Source organism: Octopus bimaculoides, chromosome 4 (assembly GCF_001194135.2).
Source record: "Octopus bimaculoides isolate UCB-OBI-ISO-001 chromosome 4, ASM119413v2, whole genome shotgun sequence".
In the NCBI taxonomy this organism is placed as follows: Eukaryota; Metazoa; Mollusca; class Cephalopoda; order Octopoda; family Octopodidae; genus Octopus; species Octopus bimaculoides.
In genome coordinates, this window is record NC_068984.1 from 49,713,667 (window position 1) to 49,723,975 (window position 10,309).

Genomic DNA, 10,309 nt, shown 5'->3' on the forward strand with positions numbered 1-10,309 from the left:
CACACACACACACACACACACACACACACACATATATATATTATATATATATATATATATATGTATTATATATATATATATACGACGGACTTCTTTCAGTTTCCGTCTACCAAATCCACTCACAAGGCTTTGGTCGGCCCGAGGCTATAGAAGATACTTTCCCAAGGTGCCATGCAGTGGGACTGAACCCAGAACCGTGATGCAACTTTATATTTTTAATCTTATTCTTTTGTTGGTTTCGATCATGGACTGCAACCACGCTGAGGCACCTCACTAAAGGATGAAGGGCAAAATTAACCTAGGAGAGATTTGAGCTCGAAACATAAAGAGAGGTAACTAAATACGCAAAGCGTTTTTACCGACTACCCACCAAAATTCTGCCAATCAAATGCCCTATATAAATAATACGAAAACGTCACTGAAAATAGTGTGTATCATTTTACTACCAAAGATGAAAGGCCTGGACGTGTGCTTAAGAAGTTCTCTTTGCAACCAAGGACTTTTGGATTCAGTTTTACTGTGCGTACCTCGGGTGTCTTTCACTATAGCCCAAGGCCGACTAATGCCTAGTGAATGAATTTTATGGACGGAAACTGGGTGGAATCTCATCGCCGTGTACGTGTGTGTGTGTATGTGCACTACTCTTCGTTGCTATGTTCGTGAACAGGTTCAAAACATAGACTATGGCAAGTTGTCTGTACAAGCCTCCGCACGCACGCACGCACACGTACGTACACGCGCACACAGTGCTTAGTCGCACATATATGCACACGAACAGATGTACACACACACATGCGCACTATTAACCCGCCTTAAGCATACACACAGGCCATTATGTCATACATCGACCTTGCCTCCTGATTCCATTAGACACACCTATGATGCTCCTACCCTATTATGTTGCAATGTGCTCATGTATATTCGCAGATTCAGGCATGTACATAGTAAACTATCGAAATGCAATGCGCAAGCCAATAAAATACGGCATAATTTCAGATCTACTTAATCTACAGTGTGTTCATGTAGATGTTGTGCGACATCTGTCCATTACTTAATAAACAAGAAGAATTAGAGATCTTTTGTTCAAGCGTCGTATGTGGGAATGTCGCTTCCACGTGTTCTCATTAACACCGCCTGAGCAACAAACGGTATCTTTATATATATTCCCCAGTGAGGAAAAGACCCGTAATTTAACAATCTTTGTCGCTTTCGACGTGAGAAGACTAGAGAAATGAAAATACCTTAGTTAGAAAACAGGAAACGGTGTAGCCTATACCAGCTTGGAAAAACAAAAATGATGGCAATTATGACGATACATTCTATGAGATTACAACAAGGAGTCAGCATCTTCATATTTGATACGTACTCTCTTTTTCTACCATCCTTCATCCGTCGCTCGGTCTAATACCACCATCTGGTTCTTGGCAATATGGACAAGGTTTCCGGTTTGCGGACAACTTCTTCCTTTTTATCAACAATTACCGAGGCCCAGAAACAGTGAAGGGTTATAGGTGCGGGTGCTAGTTTCTTTTCTCTGATGAAATAGGAGTAAAAAAAAAAAAAAATCGTTCTTTTTCTCTCTCCCCCACCCATCTCTTTCTCAAGTAGTAGATACGTATTCGTATGTATTCGTTCAATTCCCAAATTAAGTAATAACGGATTTTTTGTTTGTTTGTTTCAGAAACCTTGTGAAAATTTAATGAATGGATGAAACAGTAGTAGGTAAGGATATTCACCAAATAAATTAGCTGCAGTAAAGCTGGAAAAAGACCAGATTTGTAAGGCATTTTGTGTTGGCGCAGTGCGTCGTTCACTTTCCTGAGAACCTGTTTGCATTCGCAATATTCAAATTAGCAAGACGCCGTACTAACGAGATGGGATGGGGAGGAGTATGTGATTTCTCGATATGTAAAAGATAATAGCCAACTCTCTCTCAGACCAGGCAATACTAGCTTTAAGAATGAAAGGACATTAATGTTGTACTGGGTATATATATTATCTCGGGAAAATGGAGGTCAAATGAACAGATCTGAACGATGAGAAATACTAGTTTTCTACTTCGTCGGTGGTTTATAATGTTGATCATGATGATTATAGTGGTGATAGTAATGGTGGTGGTGAAGACGACGACAGCGGTGATGAAAGTGGTAGTAATGTTTATAATGATAGAGATACTGATGAAGATGGCAGTTAGATTATAGGGTTTTTCTAAGATCGGCAGTGGTATTGTTTATGCTACTGCTGCTACTGATAGTGGTAGCGCTGGTATATTCTAAACAGGCTGGTTCTTGTTTAAAAATATTAAGACAAACAGTTCAGTTAAACGTTAGGTGGTGTTGCCAGTGGAGTCAGCAATACAATACAACAATTGTTAATGATCTTACAGCAAACACCAACAATGTCATCATCAAACTATTTCTTCTCCCAATACTTTTATCAGCATTACTACGGCCACCATCTATGATCTAACGAGCGAAACTATGTGATTGTGTGACTTGCTAGATAGAAATAGTAGCAAATTCCCTCAGCTAATTACCTATCGTTTTAAAAATCAAAATGAAAAGACACTTTGATTAATATAAGTCATAGAAATACTGTCTGGTAATGACGAAATGATCGTGGCTGGAACCTCCTGTCTGCTTGTTGTAACCACCATCGCTTAAGTTAGTCTACGACTTAATGAGTATTTATGTGATTGTGTAAACCGCAAGAACTAGCAGTAGCTTCCTCAGACCATGTCATATTTAAAAAAAAAAAAGAATGGAAAGATGCCTTGAATAATGTAGTCCTACAGATACAGTCTACTAACGACAAGATGATCATGAGTGGAACGCCTTTGATCAGGGGTCTGCTTGACCAATCAATAATGACCGAGAGCTAAATAACAATGACATAACATTAAATCAGGCTACTACCTTCTTCTTCTACTACTACTACTACTACTACTACTACTACTACCACCACTTAACTGACACCATCGCCACACCATCACTATAAATATTTATCAAAATACCACGAGCGCATCTGCAACCCACATCACCATCGCAAGTCTTTTGTAGCTTCATAAACATTGCCTTTTAAAAAAATTACCACCATTGTCGTTTTAAGCAACGCCATTATTACTATCAACAGCATCTACACCACCACCACCACCATTACGGCAACAACTTACAATATCACAATAACAACCACAATAACGGCAGCAGCGGCAGCGTAAATACATTTAATACACACTGCTACGACTTCTGATAAGAGACTTGGAATTTAAACATCGCATTTCCTCTCTTTCTCCACAAAAATTCAACCCAGCACCACCACACGACAGTACTGGGCAGGTGAGGGGAAGACAACCCTTAATGGAACATACTGATCTATTAAACAATACTGGCCTGGTGGAGGGTGGTGGTGATAGTTAATGGGACATACTGACCTATTAAGCAATACTGGTCTGGTGGAGGGTGGTGGTGGTGATGGCGATGATGATGATGATGATGATAGTGGTGATGATGCTGATAGGGGCGATGAGGATGATGGCGATGGTGGTGGGGAAACTTAATGGGACATACTGACCTATTAAAACTTGTTTCATGCTGATGGTGTTGATGGTGGTAATGATGATGATGGTGGTAGTGAAGATGCTGGGGATAATGGTGAGATGGTGGTGGTGGTGGTGGTGGTGGTTATGATAGTGGCGGTGGTGATGATGTTTGTGGTGTCACTTAAAATGGAACAGTTGACCTATTAAACAAAATCAAGTCGACAACGAGGCTTCCACGTGGTCGCTAGAACTGAGCAACCAATCTCCCTCAGATTATATTCTTTATCTTAAAAAAAAAAAAAAGGAAAGAGACACATTAACTAAAGTAGTCCAATTTACTCAAAAAAGACAGGATGGACACGGCTGGAATGTCTGTGATAAGGTGAGTTTGATCAGAACTGACCCAGAGCTAATGAACCAGAAAATGTCTGAAAACTTATAAGCCACTCTCTCTCATTCTACGTGCAACTGTACCATAACTATACAGTGCGCGCGTGTGTGTGTGTGTGTTCGTGTGTGCGCGCACGCGTTCGTGTGTGCGTTAGCTGATGTGTAACAATTATTTCTCCTCTCTCTCTCTCTCCCTCCTCTCTCTGCCATACGCACACACATAGATAAACGCATTCATGAGAGTAAATGCGGTTGTATCCATGGATAATAATCCTACTAACTTTAGGAGTAAGCCTCTTTTCCCAGCTGTACCCGTGGTAGGATTTCATCACAATAATGCATTTAACCTAGCAGAGAACTCACGAAACCTCTAATGGGTGGTTACACTGTTTGGTGGTTCTTGTTTAGTGTGAATGAGACAGCGAAAGTTGGACACTTGCGCGTGCATCATTGTATATAAGAGAGAGAGAGAGAGAGAGAGAGAGAGAGAGTGTGTGTATGTGTGTGTGTATGTGTGTGTCTATGTGTGTGTGTGTGTATGTGTGTGTGTATGTGTGTGTGTGTGTGTGTGTGTGTGTGTGTATGATAGCATTAGCTTAATACGGAGATTGAGGAGAACATTCAAACAAGAAAGGACTCGATACAATTGAATGTAGAGTGAATATTAAAATTAAGGAATCCGATGGGTGTATAAAAGGTTTGGTACAGCATTCTCTGATCAGTGCGGCTCTACATGCAGCAAACAACCTTTAGTACAATTGTCAGCACACAATTGTGTGTGTGTGTGTGTGTGTGTGTGTGTGTTCTGTAAATTTTTAATCAGTTGAGGGCTGCCAAGCTCAGGTAGAATGGAGTGAAGTGTAGTGATGTTTACGCTTTCCCTATTAACAGTGTGAATAGAATGAAAGTGAACTGTAATTAATAGCCACGGAGCTGGTCTTTCAACAGCCAAACACATCTGTTTAGATGAAAAAAAAAAAAACATCCCTATCAGCCCTTGTTTAAGAGTGAAAAAGAAATCATCAGACCCGCTAAAGACACTTGGACAAAAGACAATGTACTTAGCCAGGTGATCACGTTACCAGGTACACTATTCTCTCTTCTTAAGCCAAATTTCAAATTTTTACTCAGTTCATGTTTGCAACGAATTTTATCTATATAAATACGAATACATAGATTAAAACTTAATGTTTTGTTTTTAAATAAAATATAAATTAACATTTAAATTTTATATTTGAATTTTAAATTTGAACAAAAATATCTTCCGTACCTGGTAATTCTCGTGGGAAACCACAGATCGGCAAAGATATAACAATGGCATAGAGACCACTGAGAAGAAATCCAATCCACCAAGCACCAACAAATTTGGCGTTACCGGACTTCATGCCAATGCTGAAAAATAAGAGAGAGAGAGGATTATCAACTTGATAAAATGATGCCGAGAAGATATATCAGTTAGATACAGTGTCATAGATTTAAATTTAGAGGTATAATTTAACTCTTTCACAAATTACAAGCGTCTGTCCAGTTTTCGAGGCTTTTTGACCAAACAAAGCAAAAATCTCATCCTTATTTTATTCTGGATCTAACGCTAATCTAACCATACAGTCTTCTGACAGAATAAACAAAGACATCTCCAAAAGTATAGTGAATGCGTCGCGTTACAGTTCAGCTCCTTTAATTAGAGACAGACCGGAACATCTACAGCAGAAATAAACTGATAGAAGATCACAGGTTGCTACTTTACAACTTTAATCACTAACATTTTAAAAACATTTTATTGGTCATACATCTAGTATTATTAGTAATATGTCGAATTGATCGTTTTGTAGCATTTGAACGGCGATCCTCGCTGAGTTCATATTCCAGCGATGTTAATTTGTCTATCACACTTTCAGGTTTGATATGTAAAGTACCATTCCAGAGTAGTGGATTGGTAGAACTTTTAAGAGCGTTGGACAAGATGTCATGCAATATTTCTTTCGGCTCTCTGAGTTCAAATTCTGCTTAGATACCGATTGCCAGGGCTAATCACCCAACCCTATGTAGGAGCATTCCGTCGAACTTGCAATTAGCCATCGTGTAAATAGCAAGAGGTCGAAAATGGCCGCTGAATTAGAAAACTGAAATACTTTTTCAACTAAGTAACTGAAAATTAACGATTTTATGAACTCATTGCAAAATACCCAAACCAAGACAATGAATGCATAACCTTTCTCAGCAAGTATTCCGGTCTCTGCAAGGGAATAACAGCTGGAAAAATACTGTGAACCTATAAAGTAAAAAAGCTGCTGCGAGTTGCAGAAGAGAAAGAATATTATATAAAACAGAGTATGGCGCTCAAGAACAATGACGAGCTCACGTTGATAGACAAAAACAAAGGTGAAGCAAGTCTGTAAAATCCTCTACATCCAATGTTTTTAAATCATCAGTGACCCTCGATCTAGTATAATAGCAAATGTTTGAAGAAGTGACACTCTTTCTGGTCAGAGAAACGAAGAATGTTCGCAAGGTGATAAAATGTAGCCTCCAAAAATATTAAAGAGAGCAGCTGTAGAAAGTCCTCTTTCTATGCACAATAAATATTTGACAGGAAAAATACTATAGAAGAAATCCATTGCTAACTTGCTTTATAAAAATGGTGAAGAGAAGAAATCTAGGAAACTATTGCACCATACGCTCCTTGTCTCACCACTACAAGCTGTTTACAAACGTCATAGACACCAGACATTCGGAACATCTCGACGACCAACAATTGAAGAAACAAGCGAGTTTTCAACAGAACTAGAGCACAACAGAAACAGGCTACGTATTTACACTAACAGTTTCTAGAGCGAGCGAAATATCATAAGCCCCCTTTTTGTATTACCTAACAGATTCTGAAAATAGCTTCCATATCATTGAAGTGAAGTAGTGCTGAAATCTCTGAAGGCACAATACATAAAACTTCTCAGGGAGATAAAATCAGGATGTATCAGTAACATAGCTCTGCTGTCACTATCCGTAAGAGTTTAAGTCGAGAAGGATTTCCAGCAAGAAGTTTCGATCGGAACAGATACCATCTCTCCAAAGATTTCCGCTACATGCGCGAAATGGTCATCGGAGACAGTCATTGGAAAAGTGGTAATCAATGGCAATTGCGAAAAACCAATACTTCCGATTCGTAGACAAAATTGTGGATATTTCAGAAACTTCAGACCAGCTGCGCACTATGTTAACCCTTATATATATATATATATATATATATATATACATATATATATATACATATATATATATACATATATACATATATATATATACACATATATATATATACATGCAGGCATGCACGTACGCATGCATATATGTGTGCGTATGTGTTGGAAAACGGCAAAGCAAACTTGGTACAGACATTCACGGAGTTGTATTCATATAAATGAGAACTTCAATTCCAACTCCATCCAGAGCAGGTGGCTCTGATGTTGAAAGTCGGCCATAAAAGCGATCCTGGTCGAATGAGTATGGAAATAAAAAGACAATACCCAATTCCTTCTGTTTGTATTCCACGTAAATATAATCATCAGGCCTACTTGTATTTATCTGCCTTTTTACTTTTACTTACGTACACACACATAAATATTTATATCAGGTCTTCCACTCATTATATCTACTACACTTTGTAATAATGTGTGTCACAGAATACAATTGCCGACATCTGATCAAAGAAGAAACAACAACCAAAAACATCCTCAAATCACCGATATAAACATACAAAATTAATCTACAATATTCCCTATCTTTATATCAGTCTGTTATGAGAGTAACAGGAAGCTTAATTATAGCATATGTGAAGCCATTTTATGCGGTTTTATGTAATTTCATCAAGTGTTGTTTCTGTTGGATGATCCATACAGAGCAACGGACACACACAAAGCTTAGAAGTGAAGTTATTGAATATAAGTCAAATCAATCCAACCTGCTTAATAAAGTCGAGTGCTTTATTATTATATATTGTTAACGAAACAATAAGTGTTGTTATGAGTTTGCAATTGTGGTTGGGTAGGAGGAGAGAAAGAACTTAATTTGGTCTGATCTGCTAGTTCTGTGTCAGTCATCTCTTTTAGACTGACTAACAAAGAATTCATTACGTCGAATGGCAGACTATTAGCAATATATAAACATTACACTCACAAACACATGCACACTGGAATGTATATATAGGAACTAATGAGAAAGTCTCAGTGTAGTCGTCCAGTCTTCTAAAAATAACTGCTCAATCTCCCGCGAAATACACTCTGTCTTATTACCTAATACAATGGATAATCTAATCCCAGATTTATCATGGTTACAGAAACAAGCAATAAAAGTGAGTGATCGGGACTGAAGCACTTTCTCATAGCTCTGTCTCTTGGCACTGATCTGAGGCTAAACAGTAGCGTCAATCGCATGCATTTGTAAACCGATTCGAGAGAGAAAAATTAACTAAATTTCTATGAAAATTGAACCTTTTATGTCATGCTTTCTAAACCACTATGCTAGTTATTGTGCAATGTTCTTCCCACACACACATAGGACTAGGTTTCGGATTGCAGATATCCTTCTCTTCTTTACACCAACTAATATCGGTGAACTCGAATTTGTAAACGATCCATTAAAAGGGACATCCAAGGCTGGTAAAGTTTACTCTAATAATGATCGTTTTGTTAGTATATTAGTATTTCAGCCTGCTAGAAATACCAACAAAATCTCTCATGGACCATACTATGGTCTCAAGGCAGAAACAACACATTGTCCTGTATATAAAAAAAAGGACGGCAAGGTCTCGGTTGATCCTAAGTTTGCTCTATCAGAGATGAACAAGGATTAAATAACAACAACTCCGAACTATTTGGAGATAATAGGAAGTTGAACATTTTTGAGAACCGCAAAAGCAAGTCTTTCTTTCACTTCCATCGATTTGCTCCTCGTACAACATATTTCTAGCGATTTCAATCATTTCTCATAAAAAGATCTGTCGAGATGCAACATTTATATGACTATCACAATTCCCCATTTGGCATCCACAGTATAAGTGTTGCCTTTACACTTATGTAGGAAATCGATATTACTCGAACATGTACAGAATTTTATAATCGGGTAACGAGCCGGTTTATTTGTTTTGGTATCTGTGAGTGTTGGTTTATGTGTTTCTACCAATATATATGTGATTCAAATTTTTATCGGATTCTATACACGTACTGTGAGAGAGAAAGAGAGAGAGAGAGAGAGAGAGAGAGAGAGAGAGAGAGAGAGAGAGAGAGAGAGAGAGAGAGAGAGAGAGAGAGAGAGAGAGAGAGAAAGAGAGAGAGAAAGAGAGATGTATGTATATGCGTACAAAACGAAATTTAATAAAACTATAAGACTAGCATGTAGATAAATAATGATCGAGAATGCAGAGAGAATTTCCATATACTATGTATGCATGTGAATTATGTGAATTTGTTTATAACATATTGTTGCGCAATATGTAAACATTAAAAAAAATCTATCACAAATGCTAAGCTTCCTCTACTCTGACAGAAAAATGTGCAGCGCTTACACATAGCTTAAGTAGGATGAACATAAGAGTACACTTTACTCATATGAAAGTGCGGAGTTACTACCATACATACAGATATCTTAGACAACATTAAAAAGTTAATTCGACTGACTTGCCAATGATGCTCTGCACCAACACGTTACAACCTCCACAAATCAACTGCCCCACCCCCTGTTGTCTCCTTTGTACAATAGGTTCTTTTGAATCAGAAACTGCAAAACACCTCCACGTACACCTAGACGTCACATTTATCTCTTCTTTGCTGCTAAGCCTTACTTTATTTCATTTCTGCGAACTGGCATTAAACATGCGTCACAGGAGGGAGATAAACGTTATAGAAGGTCAAGCTGACCCTCAACCACGTTGATCTCAGCAGTCTGGCTGCGTTTGCAAATGTAATGGAAGATGCCTCTTTCGTGCACGTGCGAGAAAAAGAGAAGGGAGAGAGTGTGTGCTTGTCTAGCCCCCACTCCCCACTTTAACGAAATGTTAATTCGGGGAATTGTTGATTGCTTGAAACTATCACCTCTGAGCCGGTTGCAGCTGCCGCTAGACACATTCTTTTTCTAAAGCGCAAATATTTTCAATCATCAGAAGTATATCTTGTATGGTATTTACTATATCGTTCTTTGTCTTGGCGATTTTCTTTCTCCGTCTTCCCTTCTTTGGACTTTTTCTATATTTCTCATGAAGAGCTCCACTCGAAACATGAAATCCTCTTTTCTTTCCTGAGCGTCCAATAACAGTACTTGTTCCACATCCTCGCGTTGTTGCTTTTTCTTGCTTGTTCATATTTGGATTGACTATATATATATATATAT

General features: G+C 38.2%; 1 protein-coding gene across 3 annotated transcripts in view; it reads right to left on the reverse strand.

Moving 5' to 3' along the window:
• Window positions 1-10,309, reverse strand: part of LOC106881250 (solute carrier organic anion transporter family member 4A1) — a 193,017-nt gene that overhangs the window by 13,269 nt on the left and 169,439 nt on the right. For all 3 annotated transcript variants that reach the window (XM_052967048.1, XM_052967049.1, XM_014931570.2), the window contains one exon: window positions 5,199-5,320. In XM_052967048.1, the coding sequence (XP_052823008.1) occupies window positions 5,199-5,320 (122 nt within the window). The remainder of the gene's footprint in view (window positions 1-5,198; window positions 5,321-10,309) is intronic.